Source organism: Athalia rosae, chromosome 8, assembly GCF_917208135.1.
Source record: "Athalia rosae chromosome 8, iyAthRosa1.1, whole genome shotgun sequence".
Lineage (NCBI taxonomy): Eukaryota > Metazoa > Arthropoda > Insecta > Hymenoptera > Athaliidae > Athalia > Athalia rosae.
Window position 1 is genome coordinate 1,978,553 of NC_064033.1, and position 27,473 is coordinate 2,006,025.

Genomic DNA, 27,473 nt, shown 5'->3' on the forward strand with positions numbered 1-27,473 from the left:
TAAAAAGAAAGCAAAAAATCGGAGGGTAGAATTGTTTCGTTCTCTGGTTCGCGTGCGGTCTTTTTAAGACTCGTGTTCGCGTGCGAACTATGGGAGTGTTTAGCGCGCGTTTCGTACTGCGAGTGTGTGCGATACGAGTTCGCGTATATTTCGCGCTTTTAATAATACACCCGATTCTCAAATAAAAAATACAACCGGCGAAAAGTAGGCGATTATGTGTGTAAGCTCGCCTATTATTTCAGTTCGCGAACGTACTTATTCCGCGATATCCGACGACTTCCGTTATTGCGCCAATTGTGCAAAAAGCAGCTGCTGCCGAAGATCGTTTTTACGATTCGATTCAATTCTCAATTCCTTACAGTCACCTTTGCCTCAATTTACCTAAAAATTAAGTTGACGCTTGATCGATGAGATTGAAGTAAGAAAAATTGCGACGTCTTTGTCACTTCTAACGAAATTTCCCCATCACCTTATTCCGGGCGTAATTAAAAAGCTCATTCCATTATCCCCCCTTCCATTACACGTAACCCTTCGGTTTATTCTTTTCAAGTTCGTTATCGATTTTTTTTGTTTTCAGCATCTCAATTTTAAGACCTCGTCAAACTTATACGCATACGTGATAATTGTCTTATCTTATCGCAAATTTAATTCTTCAACGGTCGATGAAACTTCGAAGGTTTAATGAATCATCTTTGTTCATTGTGATACTCCCGATGGTATTACTCACTTTTTTTCTATCCCGCACTTGTTGCGCAAAGTAGGACTCTACGGAATAAAAAGTAGAGAAAAAAAATATGTCTCTTCTTCCTTTTCAAGCATATTTAATTCCGAGGCACACGCCGTATATTGTGACCGCAATTTTATCGAGTTCCTCGCTTCTCCGAATGCGTATATAAGGTGAATAAATATTACGAGTCCACGTCCGTAACGTGTACGCGTACGTGGACGCAGAAACGTAAAAAGAAAAATGGTGGAAAAAATAAAATGAAAAACAAAAACGGGGGTCAAATCAGGAACTTCACCCCTCGAGGCACCGCCGGTGCAATAAGTAATAGGGCCCGTTACGCACGTACTCGTAATTATTCCGGTTTATGTTACACGCCGGTTTATACAGGGTGGGTCGATCCGAGCGTCGAAAATAGGAGGCAGTCGATAGGCGCGAGGACTCGCCTGTACCAAAAAATGGTATTTCATATTTTTCTATCAATTTCGTTCGTCCGAATTATTCTAGTTTTCAATCGGCCGAATCGGTGAGACCTCGCGCCTATCGAGTCCCTTCTGTTTTCGACACTCGAAGTGACCCACTCTGTATATTATAAGTATAAACTTGAAAGTCCGTAGCAGTTCTCGTACAGCGAGTTCATTTCTCGGTTGGCGAGTGTGTGTGCGTAAAATGCGCACTCGTATGGGTGAAGGGATATATCGTACGTACGGCGATGCGGAGCGAAATATTCTCGCAAGTCGCGCGCGTCCAAAGAGCGCCGGAAGGCCTGAGAATACGGGTGAGGCTTTTACGTATAACGTACGTATAAGTATACAATTGTACATATATATATGTACCATTCATTCCGAGATCGCAATCAACAGTCATACAATATTCGCTATTGCGATCCTGGGTAATACCTACCCCCCCTCGCCCCCGCTGTACGTGATTTTTTAACAAATATTCCTCGAATATTATACGCCCGCCGCATCGCTGTACAGATGATACAACGTCGTATACGTAGCAAGTTCAATTATTTCTCGTTTCTCCTTTTTTTTTTTTCCCCCTTTTTTTTGCGATTCATCGCGCCGCTACAGTTCTGTATCAAGGAATTATTGTACACCGCGATGACGTATATATATGCGTTACGTACGTAGGTACATGTAGTACATATTCAAAGACAAAAACCTTTCGCGATAAATTAAACCGTGACCGCGTTCGCTTTTGTAAGTTGAAAATATCAGCTAGGTAGCGCGCGGAGCTCGGTTATATTACTAGTTTCGGAGCTAAAATCTACCTTATATTATTATATATATTTCTCTTTATGAATTGTCTTTCTTTCTTTCTCTCCTTTTTTTTTCGTTTTTTCCATCCGTTCTCTCTCGCAGTTCGGAATGAAAGTTGAAAAAGCTCCTGAAATCGCCTCTTATCGCTCCGAATGACGTGAAGAATGGAACCCGAACACTTTACACTTTTGCGAGGACTATATTTTCTTTTTTTTTTGCCCAATTGTTTCCGCGACGCGACATCAAAGTTCAATTGAAACTGATCGATCCATCGATCCATCAATCGGCTTGCCTACGTTTTTTTTTTTTCTTTCTTTTCAATATTACGAGAGTGGAAAATTCCATCAGAATTGTCGGACTTAACTTCGTTATCCGGCGTAATTTTATTTTCATCGCTGTGTTGCGGATATTTTTTCAAAAAATAATTCCAATCGATTATATAACCGCGTTGTACGTACAGCGGTTCAGATTACAAATATGGATAATTAATTTTCCTTGAAACTCGAATGTTCAAACGCCAATTAATGATTACCAGCGTACACCATAGATGATGATAAAATTCATCGAACCGTAAAATATCAAATGCAATCTTGCGCCGAATTAAAATCGACTACAAACGCGCTTTAATTTTTTGTACATTTGAATAAACCGATCAAAGGTAATGAAATTGGAAAGCGTTTTTCAATTTCCTTTTTTTTTTTTTTTCTCTTCTCCTATTCCGTATTTTCCGTTTCGAGCATCAAAAAACAATTTGCATACATTGATACGGGTTAGTCTAGACCGATAATTTGTTTTAAAATCTATAATTATTCGGTGGTAGTCTGAGGGTATATATAATAATTTCGCGGAATAATTAGGCGGCGTATTAGGCGTTCAAATTCGAGATAATTTAACGAAAACATTGAACAACCAAGGGTGATACACCGAGTGAATTCGGAGGAATCGTTGAGCGTTATAATTGCCCATCCGATTCCCTTCGCTTATCTGTACTACACCCCCGCACCAATTTCATCCCTCCTGCCCCGCCCCGCATCGCGAAGTCTCGCCCCCCGTAGTTAACGATGTTTATATTTCATTTGGAGTCGTCCTAGGAAAAGAAGAGACGGAGAAAATAAATTAAAACCACCCTCGTTCAACCCCTAAGAGCAGGCGCGTTACAGTAAAGCGCTGCCACCTAGCAGCCGTATTAAAAGCTCCGGAAAAGTCGAGCTTTTTCTTACACAGATAGCGCTGGGATGCGGGTAAACTATAAACTTATCGACAAAAATTTCACTCGCATTTCGAATCAAAAAATTCGAAAAGAAATCATTTTATTTTATACTTGGAATTTTTTTTTTTTTTTTTGTCTCAATGGTAATCGTCAACTCGGCAATAAATGCGTTGAAGATTCATTCGAATTGAGAGAAAATTGAACGAGTGGGGAAGACCGTGATCAGAATCATTCGGACAAAGAATGAAAGAAAAAAATTTTATCCTGCGCTCCGACGCTCCAAATGAAACGCTTTTTTTCTCCTTCTACGTTCAATCGATGGTGTAGTTTTTAATTAGGTCAGTTACACAGGCCAGACGATTACAGGGCGCTGATCGTCATCAATTTATTATGACCGTATGAAATTTCCAACTAGCCAAGTACTCGGGACTCTCACGACGTAAGCTCGAAAGATCGCTTCCGTTGGTCTGATGTCATCGCTTCCACTAATTTATTAGCTCGACGACGACGACGACGAAGGCGGTTATTTGCAGTTGAATGCGTGTGCATCGCGTACACCCTATTCCCTGTGTGCACATTACGTGTTATGTATGCGTAACGTGTAAGTTTGATCCAAAGTAGGGTGATATAACGTCGATTATATGTATAGTTCCCGATGCCTGACGTTAGCGGGATGTAAGATACGCCAACCCCTCATCCTTTCTATCCCCTTTCCTCGACCGGCTCCTCCGATTACCCATTTTCCCTTACGTCCCGAAGGTATATTAATCACGTGATCAGCTCCGCTCTCTGATTTATGGTCGTCACTATCACGCCTGCACGCGGTGAACCTCGAATAGTTCGGATTGAGAGCCGTCGAAAATTCTGTACCTGCCGCTATGCATTACACATCTCCTTCTAATAGCCCCCGTATGGATACCAAGAACCTGCGACGAATTGAAAATAATTGAATTGTTCGTTTGACTCTGAACGATTTGCACCGATTAACGTCATCACCGTTATATTAACGCAATGAGGTCATTTTTAGTCTCTTTGATAGCTCAATGTGATTCTGTTGAAGCTATTCATGAAATAGTCGTCCAGAACCTACCCCAAAGAATTTTCTATGACTCACGCTGACCTGAGGAATAACTCGACGAACTTCGTGCGATGAACGGTGTGAAGGACTTTGAAAAATGACACGTCTCGTTAACAGCCATTCTATATCACGTTACCTATAGTTCTTCGCGAGTAACGAGAAGAACCACTTCAATCTGTCAAAAATCATTTTTTTTTTCTTTCAATCTTTATCAAGGTGTCAACAGTATCGGAACGAAGTTGAAGTGCAGATCCGTTATAGAAAATATTCTAATCTCAAATCTCTCGTATCACAATCCTTTGATTTTTTTTTTCTCATTCATATTTTACGGCGCGCCTTCAGACTCTATATTCTATCCTCGGGGATCGAGTTCGAGTTATTTAGACAGGGATTAGCATGGAGATTGCATTGTGAGAAAATTCTTTCAATCGGACCTGCGCGAGTAGTTGATGAAATGAGATCTGGAATTTCAAGTGTTTTTCAAGCTCCTAGAATATTTCCCGACTATTAGTATTATTCGAAAATAAATTCCACGGTGATCTTCGATACCTCATTTTCGAGCGTATTTCATCCGCTGGATATTTTTCGGGGCGGTAGAGGAAGTAATTATACACCGTTTTTTCGTACGAGGGGTACGAGGTATTTCTTCCCCGGTTCGAATTGTATATAAACTATTATGGCAAACGGTGCTTCGGAATTCTTCGAGGGAACCCAACGCACCGGAACCCGCATAAAAATCCCTTCGAATATCCTTGAATAGTTTAAACTTCTCGACAAACCCACCCAACCCCCGACTCTAACCGCATGCTGTTGCACTATGCGCGCTACCTAAACGGGATGCAGAAATAAACGCGTGAGAAAAATCCGCCCTCAAAATTCTTCTCTCTCTCTCTCTCTCTCTCTCCATTTTTCTCTCTCTCAATCGCAGGAGGATTTTACTGGAACATATTCCCCTAAAGATTTTTCAATAGATTTTCGATAACGTTAAACAATTGGATAATCAACTACCTTAAATCCTAATAAGGATAACGCGGCCTGCGATTAATCCGATGATTTCTCCGGGGGTCGAGATGAGAAGAAGCGTAGAAAAAACTAAGATGATCGTTATACCTATTTTCCGAATCTCTCCTTCTTCCCACGATACTTCAGGTATAAAAGGTGATCAGCGGATGACACGTGCGAAGAGTTATATGGGCGAGACGATGAAAGAAATTAATTGTATCCTTATTTCATCGTGACTCGCATAATAAATGGCGAGTTAGGTCGCAGGTACGTATCGGTCTTAACCGGATGAAGAATTCGGAAGACGATAATAATTCAAAACTTTGAGGAGGTGATAAAAAGAAAAATCCTCGCGATTCGATCGTCGGGAAATTCATCGGACTTTTTATCAGCACCTTACATTTTTTTTTTATTGTTTTTCCGCCGTCGCTATCAGAGGGTTGAAACGACGACCGTTGGTATTATTATGTAGAAGTCGCGAGTCGGTCGTGTGCTCGCGCGGGCGTAGACGCGGCTAAACTTTTCAACTCTCTCTCTATAAATACCATAAGGTATATTTAGCGTTGAATGGAGATCCAGACTCCAGAAGTTTATTCTACTGGCTACGAGCGTCAAAAACAGTAGGAACGGGTCAAAAAGCGATACGCCGTCTGCGGTCCGTCCCGATTGGAACCGCGTTACATTCGTCGTGCTTTTATCGAAACGCGATGGACTTCCATCCATCCCCCTTATCGGCTTCGACCGAAAAAAACCGCGCGGGAATCTTCTCCGTCTCTCATTTTTTTTTTCTTCTTCTCCGACCTTTCGTAAATCGTACCTACGCATGTCTCTGATTCTTCAACGTTTCTACGGAACAAATCCCTCCCGTTAAATACACCTATACACACGTGTGTCATGACGTAATGCTCACGTAGTAATTAAACGATGTACGTTGAAAGCAAATATGTAATCCAACCTCGGCAGCAGCAGCGGCAGCAGCAGCAGCGAAACTCGACTGTCTCGGGTTCCCATTATCCAAGCATTCTCGTTAGAGATTAGAATCTCGTAAATTGAAAAGATAAAATTGTGAACCCGGAGTCAGGGAGTCGAGACCGATTTATTATCGGTACCTACTACCTCCGGCGCTACAAACAGCCGGCGTATTATTTTTTCTTTTTTTTTACTCTCATTTCACGTTTCATCCCTTTAGCGCGACAAGCCCTGAAATAAATTGAAAAAAAAAAAGAAAAGAAGAAATTACATCGTTTACTAATCCGACGATTCCGCTCCCTGTTTTTTTTTTCGTACGGTGGAGACTCTTCGCGAGATAACTGAAAAAAAGATTTTCATCATATTCTCGGATATTTTAATCACTGAAAATTTTACATCCGTTTTATCAACGGTCCACGTATTATACAATGAGATCGAGAGAGAAGTGTACGTCGGCTCGAGATGGAAGGGAGTTCGTATAAATGGGAAAGAAATTACGGTATACACATATAGTATAAAGAAACAAAAAGATGAGACGAAGAAGACTGACGAACATCCTGTTTGCTTCGGCACATACACCACTCACATATACTCTTCACTTTTTTCATTCAAAGATGTACACGTATACAAGTGCGCACGGGGGACACGAAGTTAAAAATCGGATGTTACACTGTAATAAGAAGTAACGAAGTGAGTTAATCCAGCGATTATTACACCTCCCACAAAATGGGTAAAAAAGAAAAAAGAAAGAAAAAAAAAACAAAACGGATGACAAAAAAGGGAGGTAATAAGACGGGGAAAGAATGAAATGAAACTGAAATTATAACAATAAGAAGGAAGACGACGGACGGGGGCCGGTCTTCATTCGTTATCTCTCGTTTCACGAGGCATACAGAGGGGTCTATGCTCCGCGATAACGCGACGTTACGACCAACGCGATTGACTGCAGTGTACATAAAAAAAAAACATATACATATATATATATATACCCAAACACGCATGTATGTACGCAACACAGTCGGTCGTTCGTCCGCAGCTTTTCTTCGCTGTGGCTCTTCTTCTGGGCCTGCAGAAATCGCAAGTTGTTTATGGAATTATATATGATACAGTTTATTACTATAATATACGTGGCGCAGTCGTTGGCGAGATAAGCGTGAGTAATTTTTTTTCCTTGTTTTTTTTCTTTTTTTTCTCGACGTTCACCGATCTCATATCGCAGGTATCTCTTTCCGCGTACGTGATGCGGTGTTAGGCGCGGGGGATGGGAGTAAGAAGAAGTAGAGAAAAAAAAAAGAAACAAAGAGGAAGAAGAAGAATCGTAGAAAAATTTCGAAGGATAGATACAACGTCGAGCGGGTGGTCGGAATCTGATCTGTAAAAAATTTCTTCCTCAAATATGTGTCGAGAGAGACGTGTGTGATATTATACATATATATATATATGCATCTAAACGGAAGCGGAGTATGTGACACTTGGCACACGTGTCCAAAGTGACGTAATATCGTACGTACGTAGGTATTATATGTATGTAGAATAACGCGATGCTTTCGTTGCATAGAATAACGGCGATAGCTTCATCAGATCTCATCAACCGTGGGGGTAATCATCTCATCAGCCGAATATTATCCATCGTAGCATAAGTTGGCCGCGTACGGTACGGGGAACGCGTTCGGGATTCAGAACGTCCGAAAGTCACTGTCCTCCGTTGACGAAATTTTCAAAGACGATTCCGACGAAAAATGGAGGAACGTCAACTCGACCGAAATCAAAAATGAATCGAGAGGATTAAGTTTTTCTGATTCCGCTGTTTGGACTCTCAACCGTAAGACACGTTAAAGAAACAAGAAACTCGAAGTGGCTACTCGAATTTCAGAACTTTCGAGATTAGTTCGTATCAAGTGCGAGAAAACCTTACGATAAACAATTACGTGACACGTGCCTCGAGCAGACGACGGTCGAGCTCCGTACAGCTCGGACGAAGCGTAGCTCGGGTTACGATTTCGAATAGATTGCGTACTTCGAAAATTTTTTCCACACTCGTTCCCCAACGTTTCGAATTTGATGTTATTAATTTTCGGGCGCAGTCCGCGTTCGTTCGTTCTTTACAAGTGCGGCGGCAGATATAAGTCGTTTTCTTCTGCCTCGCCCCGTCTGTGAGCTATTTCGTAAAGAATGCGTTGCGAGCAAATCGAGGGACTCGCGAGACCGGGGTGCTCTCTCCTCCGGCGGACGACTCGGAGAAAACGGAGGTCTGGGTGGCAGCTGTGTTCATTCTTACCGTACGGAATCCCTTATACCCCGCTCTGTACATCCTAAACTTTGAACTTAAGACTTTAAAGGCGAAATACGAGACTCGAAGGGAATTTATTTTCGCCCGTGCAATTCCAAACCCCGAAGCAAAACACTCGCGAGCAGTTAGATGAGAATCGTACTTATTAACGATCGTCCCATTCCTTTTTTTTTTTCTTCTCTATAAACCGGAAGTTAAGCGATGAATAATCTCCGGCTACCCTTAAAACGTGTGCGCGCTGTACTCGAAAATCTGAAAACAAACAATTTCTCGCTCCAAAAACAAATCTCGACCTAGACGAGCTTTTTCCTTTTTTTTTTTTTTTTTTTATAAAAATATTTTTCTATCTATTTTAAAAGAATTTTTCGTTTACATCTCACATGCACGGGAAGGATATAATCATTCCAAACGATGGTTTATAGGAAATGAATTCTTTCGTTTTAATAATACCTGAATGAATAAGGAAGTTTATATATATATATATATATATATCTATATGTATGTACGGCGGGTTATTTATACATATAAATTTTTGTTACACAATATTACTTCGTTCTCTTAAAACTATTCATCCTAGTAATCATCGTATCGATAACATTTTTAATTAAATAAAAAATATTCACCGTACCGCGTACTCGTAAATTTATTCATCAGATCGTCGCATCGTAGATTACACTTCTGTCGTTCGTTTACTCTTTCGCGCAATTAACAGTATCAAACAACAACACGTACTATATACTCAAATAGTTTCACAGATAGAGTAACGTTAATATTTTCAATAATAATATTAAAGATAATCAATAATTTATATATATATATATTTATATTTATATTTATCAATTTATTTATAACGTATAATGTATGCAGTGTAATAGTATTCGGAATAGTAACAATGGCTATTCATTCGCTCATTTATTCATTCGTTATTAATCTTTTTCGTTAACTGTAATAATTAATCGTTCAACTTTAATCGTGAAGAGAAAATCAAATAAAACCGACAATCGCGTCGGTATTTGATTGATCGAATCCATCGACGATGAGAAATAAAATTATTTTTTTACATCGAATCGAATTTTTCAACCATTCGCCGGATGTCTTCTCTTTAAGCGTACATTTCGCGTGCGACGCTCGAAAAACACACGAGCGACGTGAATCGTGATATTTCTAGCTAGCATCGAAATAACTCACTTTCTTACTGCTTGCTCTTATATGCCGCACGTGTATTAGAACCGAGAAGAACACGCGGTCCAATCTCTGTATTATATAGAAAAGAAGCAATGACGTGAACTCGGCGTGACTAACGCTGACCCACCGTGACTTTTTGAGGGGCGCGGGATAGGGGGGGAGGGCATTTATTTTTTTTTCTTACCAGGTTTTAAAACGTTAAATCATTCTACTTCGCTTATCATATTCTGGAGTGTCTGGCGATAATATTAATGAAATTCGGAATTTCGAACACTTTTATACTATACGAATATATGTATGTTACAGTACAATTACAGCGGATACGGTATTTACACGAAGAAAAATAAAATCGATGCCGCGTAGTTACAGAAAAAAAAAGGGCTCGTTTTGACTTTACAGATACTTCTTATTTTTCTCTCTTCTTTCTACACATCGGTTTTACAAACTTACACGACTATCGTATCGATAACGTACGACAGTACAATATAACAATGCTCGCACGATAATCCTAAACCTCTACTAAAATGTCTTCTAATAATTTCTTAATTTACCTTCCACATTTTTTTTTTCTTGGTTTTTTTTTTTTCTTTCTCGTTAAATATTAATCGAACGTTATAACATTATATCACAGATAATCGTTTGACGGAAGTCTTACGCATTGTTAATAGGCGTGGTCTCGTTATGATCACCAGGTTTCGTGGGTAAGGGTCTGTTGGCCATTTTGCTCGGTGGTCTGGACGCGGTGTGAGTTTGCGGTTCGGAAAGCTCCGAGTAAAGATGCGACGCGGCGTCGGAGGGTTCCGCGTACTCGCAGAGCAACGGCGCGTTCGGCCTTTTTTGTTGGTTTTTCGACGCCGAACTCCCGAGAATGCTCTCCCCCAGAGCTTTTAAAAAGCTCAGAGGTCTCGTCTGACTCTTTCCCTGGTCGCCGTTGGAACCGCGTCGAGCCCCCTGGCCTCCCGCGGACTTTTGCACCCCGTCGATCGTTTTACCGTCGTCGACGGCGTTCGAGACTTCCGGCGGCAACGGGTGCTGCGCTCGACCGGCGAGTGTCGCCAAAACCGGCTGGGAAAGTCGACTGGTGCTCGGTACCGTTTCGTCCCCCAAAAGCTCGGCGTAGAGGTGATTCTGATCGCTCGCCTTGCTGTCTCTCGGCTCGGAATACTCCACTATTTGAGATCTGGGGCCCACGGGCGACGGCAATAATTTGTCGAGCGATGGAACGCGGGTTCCAACGCTGGCGGAGGGCCTCGGCACGCCGCCCCTTCCCCTCGGACGCACCACCACGTCGTGGTAGACCCCCTGAGCGTCGGAACCTCCGATTCTGTTGTTGTTGTTGTTGTTGCAGCTCTCCTCGACCTTTATGAGGTCGTAGAGGTGTTCGATCATGTCGCGAGCCTCGCTGTAGTTGTCGGGATCGTCCAGACGGTCTCTCAAATCTTTCAGGTACTCCTCGGTCAGTTCTTCGGGGAGCGTTTGAGTGGCTTTGTTCTCCGTGTAGGCGTAGAGTCCGTCTTCCGCGATGTTCGTATCATCGTCGGGAGGAACTTCCAGATCAAGGACTCTGGTCTCCGTTCTGAGTCCGGCGTATTCGTTGACGCTCATTCTGGATATCGATCTCGCCGACGTAGCGGCCGTCATCCCGTTCGTCGGCGACATCCAGGACGCCAGGCCGGAAAACGGTCCGGAGGTCAGTTTCGGACACGCTCCGCGTCTCCTCACGTAAAAAACACCGAACATCAGGATGACAAGCATGACGCAGAGCGCCGCGGACGCGCAGATTATCAGGATTATTCTCTTCTCTCTTTCCAACTGCTCGGAGTCGCTCATCTCAACGTCGAAGTAACCCTTTTGGCGAGGGTAAACGTGGGGGCCGACGCTCGGAGGACTAACGCTAGGTTCGGGTTTCGAGGCGGGTTTTTCGCACACTATGTGAGGTTTTCCCTCGCCGCATATCACGCTCGTGAAATTTCTCATCCCCAGTCTGCCCAGTGGTACTTTGAAACACTTCTCGAGTGTCTCGTCTATCTCGCACAAACTGGAACTCATCAATATATCCACCGAGGCGTTGTCGCCCGATAACTTTTTCATCCATCCGTCCAAATTGCAGTTGCATTTCTCCGCGAAGTAATTGCCACCGATACGGGAACCGCCGCTCGATTGAAATTGCGTGGCGAATCTGAGGGAACCGGGGAGAGCGTTTATTATGTGGTTTTCCGTGAATATGAACTCGTTGACGGTCGCCGAATTTTCAATTATTCGTACGGATATCGAGTCGTTCTCGATGCTGTGGAACAGGTTCTGATGTATCGCTATGTGACTCCATTTGTCGAGGGTAATGGCGTTGCGTGCGATATTTTGAAACTCGTTGTTGTTCAGAGTCACGGTAGCCGCAACGGCGTTAATAGCGTCTGTCTCCATCTCATTCACTCTGAAAAAATGGAGGAAAAAACAAAAAATAATGTAGACGAATGATCGGAAAGTACGAGAAGGAAAAATTCATCCCTTTTCGGAGTGAGTAATCCTTGAAGATTGTACTCGTGACAAAAAATTCCCTCACCTCGAATACTGAATGGTAAAATTCGTGACAGGTGCTACAAGAGCTGCGCTCTTGATCCTCCCCACGCTGACGTCAACGAATTCAAGATTGTCGATTAAAGTACGACCGTTGAAAGCTCCCGTTTCGATGGTACCGATGGTGGCATTGCTGATCGCAACTTTGAGGATATTTGTCGCTGAAAAAGCGTCTTTGCGTATCACCGTTGCTTCCAGATTGTCCATTCGAACTTCCATCGCGGTGGATGGAAACGCCATAGTCGGTAACTCCTGGATATTCACGCTTTGAAAGAATATCTAAAAAAATGAGAGAAAAACAAACGAGGAAAAAATCAGTTTCATCTTCAACCTGTTTTTCGTCATCTCAAGACCGGCCTTCGACCTTATTTCATTCGTTTTCGTTTCTCCCCTATTTTTCTAAAAGTTTTCTCTCCGACCAAAAGCTAATAAAAGGATCAACTTCTCAAACGGTAGTCGGGCGTCCGTCATCGACTTGAAATTTCCAGGGGAGATATTAAGACCTGACCCAACCCAACTTGACCCGTCGGCTAATTGCGTACCGAACTTTAGGAACAAAAACAAAAAAAAAAAAAAAAAAAAAAATGGAAAAAGGAAAAAGGAAAAAAACAACGATAAAACTTGAATAACTGACCTGGGTAGCCGCTCCGTGTCTCTCGTGTGCCAGCGGTTCGAATTTGAATGCGTTGCTCGAGATGGTGAGTTTCGGCACATCTTTTATCGTGAATTTCAGTAGCTTCAGAAAGACGTTCGGTTTTATCCTGACGTGTTTGCATCTCGCTATCGAGACGCTCATCGGTCCGAGGGAATTTTTGAACGCGTGACTCTCGAGCACAACACTCTCGCACTCCGATACCTCGAACATCGGATTTGGCGCACTGACGTTATGAAAAGCTTGACCCTTCGCCACTACGTTGTTAACACCGGAAACGTGAACCCGTCGCAACTGAATTCCACCCGTAAATGCTCCGGCCTGTATCCGAAGCTCGCGACAGTTGGATACCTCGACTTCGATCGCGTCGGCTGGTACCGAACCCTCGCCCAATTCCACCTCCTGAAACAATTTCAAATTTTCGCTGGATTTCTTATATTTTTTTTTTTTTTTATTTCTAGGGGGTTGAAGGGAGCTTTTTTTTAGTTTCTTTTTTTTCGGTGCGACGTTTACTTTCAGAGATCATTCGTCCGAATACCGTACTGCAGAAGTGCAGTCGACATTCGTTGAAAATTGTAATGTATACAGAGCGAACGGCATCGCAACTTTTGCCACAGTTTTCTCTAACGGTCGTTTCTGTTTTCCACCGATCCGCTTGAATATGCATGTTGTCTCGTTCGAGTTCCATTCTTTTTCCCCGTTCCAATTTTTTTTTTTTTTTTTTTTCTCTTCTATTAATGGTTTCTTAAGCTCCGATGCCATCTAGTATGCTGATGAGACGGCGTTGCATTTGTTGAAACGCGTCGTGGAAATAAAGTCGTATTACGCGCCGCGAGGGCACGAGTATATTCAAAAGCTTCTTGACGAAAGAAAATGAAACTTTGCCCGTGCATAACATCATCTTATCTATCGGCGATACTCGATAGAAAAATAAAAAGCAACCGATTTTGTTTCACGACTTCGGAGTTGTACAGATTTTTCTCCTACGATCGCGATAGGCGGTGTATAAAATTCGGGAGCCGCGGTAAGGTATGCGTATAGAGAGAAATATAAAGAGCGACGCGCCGTTTTACTCGTGAAGAAAAAATGAAAATAAAAATCCATCGAGCTTCCTGCTCGAAAGAAGATGGCCACCGGCCCTGCTATACGGCTATAAGAGTCAAGCCAACCAACTGAAAGGGAAAGGTTAATAATAACAGTCGCTATATTCCAGTCTGACGATGCGGAGGGACGCTGAGGAATTTCTGTGTGTGTTTTTCTATTTTTTTGCTTTTTTCATCTCTTCTCAAGTCGACCAAGCATAATTAAACGCCGATCTTCGTACTGTCGCAGGAATTATAAAATCGACTTTATTTATAGAAACGGATAGCGAGGTAAACGAGCTCTACATCTTTTTTCTATTTTCCATTTTCACCGACCCGTTCTCTGCAAATTCCTTATCCGGTCGGGTCCAAAATCCAAGGCAGCTGTCGTCAGCCAACCGAGTCGCGAAAGGGCGTCAGCATAATCGTTCACATTTATTCAATGTTTCAATCCTACGGTTTTCAACGATTTCCACCGGCTGAATTCAGCATCGCTGCCGTTCCTCGCGTGCGTATAATTAACTCTTTGTCTAGCGGAACGCGGTAATTTGTTGTTCGCGTCCAAGGTTACGCGGTTGCCTCTGTAAAAATCTATCCTTTTCTCTCACCTATCGTACACGAGTTACACATTTTTTTTTTCCTCACTTTCGAATAAATAAACAGCCGAGAATCGAGGTGGATCGCAGTGATCGAAAACTATCAGATATAATTTGGATGGAAAATAAAAGAGAAAAGAAAAATTCAATGGGGTTGATCTACTTGAAAACGAGATGGTGAGAAAGCTTTTGGATTCCGTACGAAAAACGCGGATCCCTTGACGATGCGGTATTAATTTTTTTCAGACGGATACACGAAGCGCCATATTTCAGTTTTTAGACCGCTTCAGAAAGTTGCCGGAAAAGCAAACCAGACGACTAGACGAGATACGAGTCGGAGACTGGGTCTGCCCCTATGAGACATTTCCTGCTTAGGATAAGACTAACGGTAGGGTGTGACGAAACTGTGTCTAACACGATTCTTTAAATAATGAAGGGTTAAAATTCTCGATTACGTTTTAACTGTACGTTATACGACGATTACGCGGCCGACATCATCGGCATCCGTTACCGAACGCAATGTGCGTAAGTATGGAAAGAAAATGAAAAAAAAAAAAAACAAGTCAGAAAATTAGTTACTCCTACAGCATCCACACCGGCTCATAGGAGTGAAAGAATCGTTAGAACTGGGTTACAGAGGGAAAGAAGTTTTTCTTTCCCTCTTTTTTTTTTTTTTTTTCTTTCTCGGCTTTTTTCCCCTATACCGTTACAGTCGCGGGCGACTGACGGACGGGGACACGGCCAAGCAGGATTCGAAGTTCCTCGGGTTTTACGGGAATTTAAAATTACCTAACTTTACGCCGTATCCCGTGACTGAAAAATCAGACGGAGTTATGCTGTAAACCGCGTTACCTTCCTTGTAGTATATTTTTATCTCCGACAAAAGTTTTTAATACCGAAAGCTCATAGGCTGTTGGGTATATCCACGGGCGCTTGAGTTGAAACGGAGAATGTAGTACGGCTCTTGAATTATATCGTACAAACTGCATGGGAAACGGTTCGATTAATTAGCCCGATTCGTTGGGAGAAGCGAACACATTGTGGATCGATAAATGAATCGTTGCTATCTCAATTAAACACGACACGAAACTCGGAGTGATTAATTATTTCAACGTTACTCGTCAGTCGCCGTGTGCGTGTGCGAAGAATACCGGGAATATTACGAAGCGTGACGAAAGAATGATAAAAATGTGTGCAACGATATTTACTTCGTTTACAATAGATAAGAAAAACGGGTGATGAGTCGCTCGAATCCTAGAAAATATCGTTACGTAAAAATAAAATGATGCCACTTGTTTTTTTGCCGCACCTTTTTCAGCAAACATCCCATGAGCTAGCTGTTATAATGATTTGCGGTTGAGACAGTCGGCAAGATGACATGTAACCGTATTCCGTGCATCATCTTTGGGAAGATCACCTTGGCGATTCCCGAGAAACGAACTATGCGATGAAAAATTAATTTTCAGTCTCGATCCTCGTTATTCGAATCGATCCTTTAATTTTTTTCTCCCGAATTTTCTAATTCGTGTACGTTATTCGTTGCGTACATGCGTGGACAGAGACATGGATATAGGGTACGTAGAAATGACTAAGAAAATGTCACGTGGCGTGAGTCAGTTGAGACATTTTGCCAGCTCTCCGAGTAACTCTCTCAGCTATTTCTGTGTTTTAACACAAAGAGAGATACTCGCTGTGCACCGCGTGAAAATTACGAGGCCTCGAAAAAGACCTTCTTTAACACTCACCCCGAAATTTTCTCTATATAAAATATACACACGCCGCTCTGAACTCTGCAGCCAAATTTACCTACCACCAAATCTTAAGGTTTTTTGTTGTGGGAAAAGAAAAAAAAAATAAAAATCCACCCCATCCGTACTCGAATACCTCGAATCAGTGGGACTTTCTCTGTAGATAAAGCTCGAATGGAAAAATGGAACAAAAAAATTTATTCGCAATAAAAACCAAATACGATGACCGTGACATCGAAGATCGAGAGTTTTTTTTTGGTTTTTACTAACCTTGGCACACGTCCATTCCGGAGTTTGGTTTCTTTTTTTTTTTCTTTCACCTCAATCTTTTGCCAAAAATTTGTTTCCCATAATTTTCAAATGGCATTCAAACGACGCTTGGACAAATCTTGGAATAATTGTGCAATATGCTCTCGATGTAATTCTAAATTCTCTGCTCTCGCCCTAGACTTTGACGAGAGAAAACGGTCGTACTTACTCCACTCTCGGGATTATGAAGCTTATCTTCTTATAAAAACTAGGGTCTATATAAAATGCACAGAACCCTCGTTCAGAGAAACCCTTACAGCCCAACGGCTACCGGACTGCGGGTTCTAATCTGTCGTCGTTATATAAAACCTTATAACCGAACATTAACCAGATTAAGTTATTTTCTTCGCACGGTAAACGCCCGAAAAAATCCGTTCTCTAGTCGCGGCAAACTGGCTCGACTGCAGTCCAGACACGCGTTCACGTCATTCTTCAAGTTTTTCAAAAAATTCCTTTCATCCTCCCGCAGTAATAATATTATTCAGAAGAATCGCGATAGATTTCATTTCCGATACACCCCAATAACGTTTCAGACGTTTCGACGAGCACGCGGTTTTTTTTTCTTTTTTTCTTTCTTTCATTCCTTCTTTTTTTTTTTCCAACCATAATTCAGTGCCAGTGGTTGGGAAGGAAGGGACAACGGATTAATATTTCCTCGGTGTTTGAGCCCCGCGACCGAAGAACCACAAGAAGAAGGGGCTTCTTTTCTCTGGGAAAAGACCCTCTCTACGGGGGTCCCCCCGACGCGCGGTGTAAAACTTCGGAGTTAGAAGGGGTTCTTTTCAAAGACGTTTCGGAAAGGGGTGGGGAAAACGTTGCGTGTCGTCGTCCCCACGTCTGACCTCACTCGCCCCCGCTTATGCGTCTTGCGTTTCTTGGGACTTTGAGGGTAGAAAAAAAAAAGAAAAGAAAAGAAAAAGATTGGAAATACGATCGTCGGCTGAAGAAAAGAGAGAGGTGAGGCAAATTAGAGGCGAGAAAATCATCCAATTTTGCGATTGCAATTTCTGTACACACGTTGAGTATCGGTCGTTCAACAGCTGCCCGAAGGTTGATTGCGCCATGTGTATAATATAGAAACGTACGTACGTATAGATAAAATTATGTACGTGTAACGCGACGATATATCTGGGTCACATGCCACCTCGTATAAAGTAGTTCACTTTAGGTCTTGAAAAATAAAAAAATGTCTACCGGAACCCGGTAAAGCTCGCGAGTTTCACCCTCCCTCTCTCTCTCTCTCTCTCTCTCTTTCTTATCGTCCAGATTTTCTAGGTTCTGACTCATAAATTCTACGACTTCGAACTCATCTTCTCAGCTCTTAAAGGCGAGTGCTGTTCCGTCCTCGCATCCCATGCAGGCGACGATGTGTATCTATCTCTAGAAAAAAAAAAAAAAAAAAAAAAAACGCCCGCGACGTACCCCGTCTAGATATCGCTTCGGCTTATAAATAGTCTAGGTGTTCTACTTCTGTTGAGATTCCCTGGAGGGAAAAGAAACAAAAAAATCAGGAGAGAAGTGAACCGAAAGGAAGAAAAAAAAAATTATTATGTAGGCACCGAACGAAACCGTGGAAATTATACTCCACACCGAAAGACTCCGTTTCCCATCTCACCGCGTTACACCGATCGTGGATCTTGAACCGTTTCATCGCGGGTAACAAGTGGACCGGCAACGTGGCTCGATCGAAATGGATACGAGACGAAGGCCGAACACGTTTTTTTTTTTTTCTTTTTACGAACGTGTGTGTACCGTATGCGTTCGACGGTACGGGTGTGATCGAGATAGAGAGATTGATTATTTTTTTTACCGATACGATCGCCCGATCGCAATTTTTATTGCTCGGTTTTATTAGATTTTTTTTTCATTATCTCGTGCTCATTATTTTTTTTTTCCTTTTAATTCGATACGGAATTTCAAAAATTGAAACGGACGTGTCAAGTTATCTGTATAGATATGAGAATGAGTCATGTGAACACGCTAAATGTGTACGCGGAGAGTAAATGTCTAGTTAAACATATTTGCCAGTTCTCTTTCAACCCACTCGTTGAAATATATACACGAGATAGTTGGGCTAGCTCATTCCCTCGACAATTCGTACGACGATAATAATAATTGTGACAATATGCGATACCGTTCATAGTTAGCTGTTGGTTTTTCCAACAATTTGAGCGTAGAATACAGCCACACGTATCTAGAATTGTAAACTTCACTCGTACGGATACGCTTGCGTCGTATTCGCCTTATCTGCATTTTTCGAACACTATCACATTCGATCGGCACGGATATAACGTGGCTCGTCACAGGCGAGATAAGGGCTATTTTAAGCTCCTTCTTACGATACATGTGTATTCCTTCTCAAAGAAATTCTAGAGTAAGAAAAATAGACGGAGATTTCAACGACCCTGCGATAACGAAGAACAATGAAAAAAAACCAGTCACTCTCTGGTAACTGTGTTGCCAGATCGTCGAGGAGACTGAACCGAATGAATAATATTCGATTCTACATTACAATTTTCCACGTTCTGAGCCGAAAATTGATACAAGAAAATAACCGATTGATTCTGAAGCCCGACGCACATAATGCACTTTCAAACGCTATTACCGCTTATGTCAAAACTGTCAGTCTTTAATTTCTTAGATAACTTGCCTCTCTATTTTTTCATCCAATTTTTTTTTTTTTTTTTAAGGCTTCTCTACAATCGGTAGCCGAGATCGAATCCCCGGATTAAAATTTCCGCCTTTGTTGTTCTTCTTCTTCTTTTTTTCAATTTTTTTTTTTTTTTTTTCTCCCAACACCGCGCCCTTATCGTGACTTCGTTCAACTCGTTCGTTCTTCTCCCTCCGTTCGTTTTCTAGCTTGGAATCGAAACCGTATCCCGCGATAACGGATGTGAGAAAGCTGTCCGCATACGCGTGGCGTTCTAACAGGCGTTGAGAATATTTGAAAGTTTATTATACATGTGTAACGAAAGTCGGTCTACGAAAGGCTAACGAACGAACGAAAGAACGACAGCACCGGCGATACAGCTCTCGGGACAGTTGGAGCGAGTGTACGAGGTGAACGCCCGATCAATTTATCGTTTATATCAGTGTATCGTAGGTATATAGGTAGGTAGGATACGTTGCATGCACCTAACGTACCCTACCTACTACCTACTCGCGGCACGCAACAGCCGGCCGGGTGTCTCTACTTTTGCACAAAGTTCTACGTTCGAAGCACATCTCAGCGACGTGTCCGCGGGGATGTCTGGAAAACTCACTCGCTCTCTTCGATCCCGACGGTTCTCCTGCCAAGAAACCTCGTCGAGAGTTATTCCATCTTTTTCCACTTCTCCGTCCGAAGGTTGAAACGAATAAGGGACCGCCTCGCGACGAACCTTTTACTCTCTCTTTTTATCCCCCATTGAAACTCGCTAGACTCGCACACATTTTTCCGTAACGGGACAGAGACGATTCCGATTGTTCGTTTGATTTTTTTTTTCTTCTATGGAGATCCAGTTTCGTAGGCACGAAAAAATCTCAGAGGTCGTTAAACCGGACATTTGGAAAGACACTACTTGCCGGGTGAAGATCAAAATAAAAATGATTTATCATTTTTACGAACAGACTGCGAGAGAATTAATCTATCCCTCGTTTAACCTTCGGCTTGATCCGTAAGGTCAGGTGGTCATTCTATCCGAAAGAGATAAGATGTGGGCGATTTTTAAGAAGCGTCTTCTCTCTCTCTAATTCACGAGCAAAGTCTAATTGTAGCACGTTTAAAATTGCGCGCACCATTCGCGCGAATCGAATTAAGTATACGGTACCTATATGCAATAGGGGTCAACTTTCGCTGTTCGCTGTGTAAAAATTTGTATACGAGTAGAGGAGTTATACGCTCGCACAGAGAGAAATGTCTCGTTGGGTTGATTAGTTAATTTTTTTCCACGTTTGACTGACAAATAATATTTTGTTTGTACCGGAAGTTAATTCGGAATGTCTGAGAGAGGTCTACGTGCGATGTGACCGTCACAATAACGAGAGATCTCTCTAGGTTTTGCTGCTGTACGTTATACCCGTTTGAACCCGGGGTCAACGAAGAGGTCAGTCCGTAATTTACTTAATTAAAATACAACGTCCAGATAGCATGCAATTTGCTAAGTGCAACGATGCCCGCGTTGGTGCGACCGACGGTACGGTTACCGTTGTTACTGAGGATGTAGTTTTGCGAATTCCGTATTCCCTGGCATTTAGTCGAGTCCCTATTTTCAACAGAACGCGAAACGTGTGCCTCGTATCCCTCCGTCCACGTAGCGTACAGTGAAAGGTATCAGATATATCGGATTCCAAGCTCATGTAAGAGCATCTTACTCGCTGCCGTATAATACGAAATTGATATTTATATTCCGATCGTTTTAATACGAGTCACTCGGCCTATCCGAGAAAGAGAAGAAGAATCGGACGGGAAGAGGATATCACGAATATCGTTTACACCGTGATGAAACTTAACGACGATGAAGTATATTAATATTTTCATAGCCAGGAGAAAGTTCGACGACGCGTTCCTACAACGTCTCGGTATACACGTACGGATTTTTATTATCATATAATTCGAAAACCACCAGACGACGACAACCGTAATTGAACTAAACCGGAAGAGTGGTACTCCACGAAAAGTAAGGTATATACGAAGAGAATTCTGCCGCCTATTTTTTTCTTCTTCTTATTTTCTTTTTTTTTCGGGGGGAAGGGCGGGGGATTTTTGTTTTATCCGTCTCGCGACCCCTCCGGCTCTTCGAGGCTCTTTAGCACCAGTAGCGGTGGTAAATAACTCGATTCTTTTCTCCTTCTTTTTTTTCCCTCCTCTTCCAAGTGCGAGTCGTTGCCGCGACCTCCGTAGCCACGAATCTCACGAAACGACGGTTAAAGCTTTAAGCCCCGGTTGGTACGAATGCACCGACTTCACACGCCTAACCCGCATACATCGGACGTCGCATCATGTCTATATCCTTTGAACGACACTATATTCGACGTACTCGAGGTTCATTCAAGACTCGTTAACAAAATCTATTGTGAATAAATTGGCTCAAAAGATCGACTATCGTTAACGATATCAATCTCTCTCTCTCTCTCTCTCTCTCTCTCTCTGTTTCTTATTCGTAAAGTGATGCATACCGAAACCGTGTGCCACGTAAGCCCCGCAGCCAATTGATGAAACAATCAAAATTTCGATTACGAAAAAATCAAGTATAAGTTGAAATGAGAATTTCTTCTGAAAATTTTTGGATAACTACACATAATCAGGGGGGGGATTTTTTCTCCTTATTTTTCACCTGTACTCGTAAATCCCGTTGACCGGAAGTTGTGACCTGTAGCGGAAGAAGTTGAACGTGATACACGCGAGGATGATTGAGAATCCCTTTTTTTACGAGATCCACAGATCCGTCCAGGTCGTAAAATTTGGAGATCTGAACCGAGGTTTGTTTGAACCGAAATAACCGAACGATCGAATATCGGACAGAGTATTATACGGCGGAGTATACATACGCAATGGGAAAAAAAATCGGATATCATATTTCTCTTATTTATCTCACACACGTACGCGTGAGAGCTGCTAATCCAGCGTAAGAAAATTCTCTACGCTAACGTCGGTTTAGTTCAAATAAAATTAATGACGTTGGTTTATCGTGGCGAGCAGCTATAAATGGACGAGTATAATTCCGATCCGTAAACTCGACGTGTGAACGTATTTAATACGAGTATATAAATATGTGTGCTGTCGCTGTCGCTGCTGCAGTTGCTGCTGTTGCAGTTGCAGTTGCAGCTCGATGGAGGAGGTTTGAATCACCGAATCCATTGACTACATGATTCGATTAGGAAGTAGCGGTGTAACGTCGTTGCACAGACGTGTACTAGTTTCTGCATCAGCTGCTGAACGAAAAGAAAAAAAATAAAATAATAATCACTCCGTTCAATTTCTTTCAGCTTCTTTTCGGTTTCTAAATCAGGGTCATATCCCCGGCGGAATTTTCATTTTAATAATAATACGTAGCCCGGGTATTTCCTTCATCTAAAAATGCATCGCGTGAAAGAATCTACAGCACGTGACGTTATATCCTCGTATAACGTATATATATACATATATACCATGGGAAGAATATCTTGAAGCGCACCGCGCGCCATCGAAATATGAAAAAGATTTATCGTCGCTCTTTTGAAAACTTACTCGCACGGTGTTTGCGTACGCTTGCATACTTTCAAGCAAAACTAACATTTGTGTGTGCCGTCTTATTGTGCACCTACGAACTATAATAGCTGCTCGAGGGCGCGTATCACGCGAATTTAAACACGGTCTAATAAACGCAACTGCGTGCGGTTGCGTTCCGTTCACCGAAATAGAAACACAACGCGTTCTTTGATCGTTAATTTTTTTTCTCATCTACTCGGAATTTTATCGATCAATTACGATCGATCGTCGATCTTCGTTTTTCACGAGTCGATTCTGAGGATCTGGTTGTTCGAAAACGAATTTATTCCCGTCCTTGAACGCCTCCGATCGACACCGAAGGCCATCGTTGCGTACGGTCATTGCGTGAGTTTCTTCTCGATTCAAAAGGAGAGAGAGCGAGCCGCTAAAAAATTAGCAATGCGAATCACTTCTCTTTTCGTTTTTTTTTTTTTTTTGGTTTTTGTTTTTTTTTTCTCTCATATCCTCTCTGTAAAACTCCGTGTTACACAGACACGGTCGTAACGGAAACCTGATTCACTCGTTTCTCAACAATCGTGAGAATCGATCTGTAACGCGCACGTGAAAAAGTGAGTAATGAAATTCCGCGGCAGGAAATCGTGACGGAAGCAACTGAAATGATAGTTCGTGAGATAATTTCGCACGGACTATCTGGAATGGATGAAGATAAAAAAAAAAAAGCACAATTTTTCGTTCGTGAAATCTTCGTTACCGCCAGCCATGTCGGACCTTATGATATCAAATGTCGTAGGGAATTGAGTCGCGGTGAGGCATCGATGCGAAACCTGCGGATGCAGCAAGTGGAACGATTATACCTGTCGGTTGTCCTATACCTGCCCTACCTTCGGCCCTGCCTTATTATGGACATCGCGCGACTCCTATACCTGTTTGAAATATTAAAAGAAAAAAAAAAGACCTGCGGATGGAAGGAAGAGAAAAAGAAAAAAAAAATTTTCCTCCAACATCGATCTAGATGGGAATGAAGAAAAAAATTGAAATTAAAAAAGGGGAACTGCCGGGTTCATTGACCACTCGCACACGTTTAATGGTCAATTGGCCGATTAATGCGAATAGAAAAAGTAAACGTCGTGACCGAAAATGTACGAAAGTAGGAGAAAAAGAAAAGAATCAGCTGCGGATGATGTTGGGAGAATAAAATCCTGATTTTTTTCTCTTTTGGAAAATACAAAAACACACCTGATCCGCGGCGAAAACGCACTTGACATTAGTCCACCTGTGGGCTAGTACGGTGCAGTTACAACCATCCATGGCACATATTTTAACCGGTTGATTGTCCGGTGAGGTTGAAGCACATTGGGCGTAATTTGGTAGATTTAAAAAATTAAAGATTATCACGAACACCAGCAGATTGACGTGAAAATACCACTGAAATCCACCCGCACCGCTGGCACAGATCACTCTTCCTCTTCCATCACTCATTTTCACTTTTTTTTTTTATTCAAATCACAAGTGGATTATTTATTTAAACACCCACTCGCACTTTTATCGCTGCACTTTTTGTCGCACGGAGATCGATTCGATTGGTTCTCCTTTTTATTTTTTTCCTCAAGCGCGGCGATTGAACGCATTTTTTAATTACCGCGGTAACGACGATCGCACATTTTCATCTATCTAAGGAACACCACTTTACATCTCGTAGAATGAAATTATAATTTTTTTTCTCTGTTTTTGCTACGAGATTATCCTTTCTACGGTCGATCACATTTTACTCCAAGAAGAACGTGGACCGAATTCATCCAAAAAATTGATCAGTCGATTCCGGCAGAGCGTCGTCCTCCGAAGACATCGCGGGCAATTTAAATTGCGATCCTTTTTCCCTTCTTTAGTCACACGATCGCGCAGATCGATCGATCGATCTTGGAAAAATTAAAAACCAAAAACGAGAGACAAAAAAAAACTTGATACTCGAATTTTTCTATCCCTGATCTACGAAACTTTGAAAAAAAAAAAAAAAAATAAACTTGAAAATAATTTAATTAATCAACAACTTTTGTTTAAAACGAACTCTTCACCGTCCATATGACAATGGAAGAAGAAACACGCGTGACGATAGCTGGATTGAAACTGACGAGAAATCGAGTTGCAACCGTGTTTCTACCCCCACTACGAAACTTCACTCCACATGTACTTTTACAAGCTCAAATTTTTTTCCACTTCCACACGGAAAGGCGCGTGTACACGATTCGTGCAACGTTCACGAGCGTGTATAAGTTACATCGTCCGTAAGCCTACGGATACAGGCAGTAACAAGGTCACGCTGGTCCAGGCTCGTCAGATTCATCTCCAATTTTACTCCGACGCGTAACAAACGTAAAAATGACCCAAATCCAAATTTTTGTTTGGACCGGACGTGTGTCGGGACTGTGCACGCATTACGTGACTTCACCGACGATCGACTGCGTCAAATTACCTCATATTCGGAATTTTACTCGATTTTTTTTCAGTTATTTTTTTTTTCTTCAACTATTTTAGCGGAGGAAAAACGAGACCGAAAAAATGGCGGTTGGATGCCGGACGAACGACGACGTCGCTGCAACAGGTGTCGGGTCGTTCTCATGCCAATTTCGTATCCTGAGAGAATTATGTCAGAGGAATTTTCTCTCTTTATCCACGACCTGTTCTCGCGTCTCGTACCCAAAACGCGTCCGTCGATATCGACGCATTTTTTTTTCTTTTTTTTCCCCACCCCGTATTCACTGAAATAAGAGAAATTATTTCAATCGATTTGCGTTTCCAGCGAATCATTCGCACAACGATCGAATAACGACGCGAATAAAGCTTCCGCCACATACGGAATGTAGCAACAGGTGTTCCCACCCTCCGGATAGGGGGGGGGGGGGGGGATGAATCGCGAGGGTGAAACGAGAGTAGCGATTTCAATTCGTTCCTTTGAATTATTTTTTCTCCTCCACCGATTCCCGCTGAAAAAGTCCTCGCACTTTTTCGCAAATCTCCTTCGCATTTCAACCAGGGATATACCCCGTTTTGGGCTATTTATTTATTTAATTTTCATCCGCAACGTTACGAATAAGATTCTTTTGTGCGCTCGGCCGGTACGTAGAGTGGCGACGTGTAACACCGACTAATGAATCGAACGAACGTCTCTTTTCGGTGCGGATTTCCGCTGCAACGTACGTACACCTGCTTTGTTAATACCGCAGCCGTTTGGAAAATTATCCCACGTGTTGACCATATTAGTTTGGATGCCTAAAAATTCAACAGCCGTTGCAGCAAGGCGCCGGCTTCCGCATATAATTGAGTCGACTTATGTTTCCCAAGAGTTTCGGGCTTCGAAACGTACCTGGAATACCATCTCCGTTCGAACTGAAGATATCGCGACTACGGTAGCCGCGAGAATCTTCGGAAACGAAGATGAATCAGCCGCTTCGTCGATAAAGATTTATACCATATGCGGCGTGATCTTGTCTCGTCGAAGACCATTATCGGATATATTTACAGCTATTTATCGCGATCAACGGTCTCCGATAATAAAGGAAACACGAAGTGATCGCGTTCACCGAAGTCTAATACGAAACCGCACGGCGGACGCGACGCGAATTCTCGTTGACGTCGAGGGAACGAGCGCTCACCAATTAGGGACATCGGTGAAACTCGTTTTAACGAATCGCCTCTGCTGCTGCAAACTTCGCTAACGACTGCAACGTTAATTTTTCTTTTTTTTTTTCTTTCTCTCTCTCTTCTTCTTCTTCCTTTCTTTTGTACTCCCCGTGCGCGCACAATACACGGCTGGACTACGCTAGATTTTATGGGGGCACATCCACAATTGTTCAGGGCCCTTTTTTTGTCCCATGAAATACTTCCGCTACGATCCGGAGAGATAAGGACGAGAGATTTTTTTTTCTTTTCCCTATCTATTTAACGCCAGGACAAATGCACGAATTATTCGAATTATTGTTTCCCATTTGTTGTAGTAGAATACGACGGTAGTAGGTATAGGGTCAGACGGAATAGTATATATTACTTCCGGTTGATATGATGTCATGCACCGTGTAACGTATTCAGTGACCGCAATCCACTACGTGTACGATGAATGGGATTGATCGTGGCGGTCGTTTAGATCAGCTGAGAATTTCTATCGCTGAGAAAAAAAAAATCCTTTTTCGGAAGAACGACGTTACGTACGTTCGTCGGACTAAGACGTCTAACTAAACTCGTTCGTTTCGCTGTATTTTTTTTTTTTTTCGTCCAATAAAATCGACGGTTTTCCTCGATCTGTTTCAGCTGCCATTCGAACGAGCGACTCTTTTTGCGAGACTTCGTGTCGTGCACAGCGGGAACGAGCGGTGGAAGATTAGCCCGATGGCTCCAACCGGACAGTTTCGTAGACCCCGCAAAATGCGAAGCTCTTTACTCGAGAGAGGAGATGAGATGCGGATGGCCGGCTATCGTGACAATTCTGACCAGAGACCAGTACGGCGAGGTCGTTCACGTTTCCGGTCTGAAGGTGCGAAAAAAGCTGCTATTTATTATTCTCTTCCCCCCCGTCCTCGGAGAAATCAGATCATTCGACGAGACGAA

At 42.4% G+C, this 27,473-nt stretch overlaps 2 protein-coding genes across 6 annotated transcripts in view; one reads left to right on the forward strand and one right to left on the reverse strand.

The window, feature by feature from the left end:
- Positions 1 to 27,473, forward strand: part of LOC105688075 (E3 ubiquitin-protein ligase MYCBP2) — a 127,918-nt gene that overhangs the window by 85,983 nt on the left and 14,462 nt on the right. For all 5 annotated transcript variants that reach the window (XM_020853559.2, XM_048659378.1, XM_048659379.1 and 2 more), the window contains exon 30: positions 27,177 to 27,399. In XM_020853559.2, the coding sequence (XP_020709218.2) occupies positions 27,177 to 27,399 (223 nt within the window). The remainder of the gene's footprint in view (positions 1 to 27,176; positions 27,400 to 27,473) is intronic.
- On the reverse strand, positions 8,981 to 25,005 carry LOC105688076. The gene is made up of 4 exons (XM_012404113.3): positions 24,111 to 25,005; positions 12,932 to 13,351; positions 12,284 to 12,576; positions 8,981 to 12,154 (listed from the first exon to the last, which is right to left on the reverse strand). Exons 1-4 carry the CDS (start codon positions 24,351 to 24,353, stop codon positions 10,375 to 10,377), a joined length of 2,736 nt encoding a protein of 911 aa, XP_012259536.2. The 5' UTR covers positions 24,354 to 25,005; the 3' UTR covers positions 8,981 to 10,374.

Excerpts from the sequence above, each read along its gene's own strand:
- LOC105688076 (XM_012404113.3), bottom strand. The coding sequence starts at position 24,353 with ATGAGTGATGGAAGAGGAAGAGTGATCTGTGCCAGCGGTGCGGGTGGA. Across the intron at positions 12,577-12,931 it reads GACACGGAGCGGCTACCCAG|ATATTCTTTCAAAGCGTGAA; the intron begins GTCAGTTATTCA and ends TCATTTTTTTAG. Across the intron at positions 12,155-12,283 it reads TTTACCATTCAGTATTCGAG|AGTGAATGAGATGGAGACAG; the intron begins GTGAGGGAATTT and ends CCATTTTTTCAG.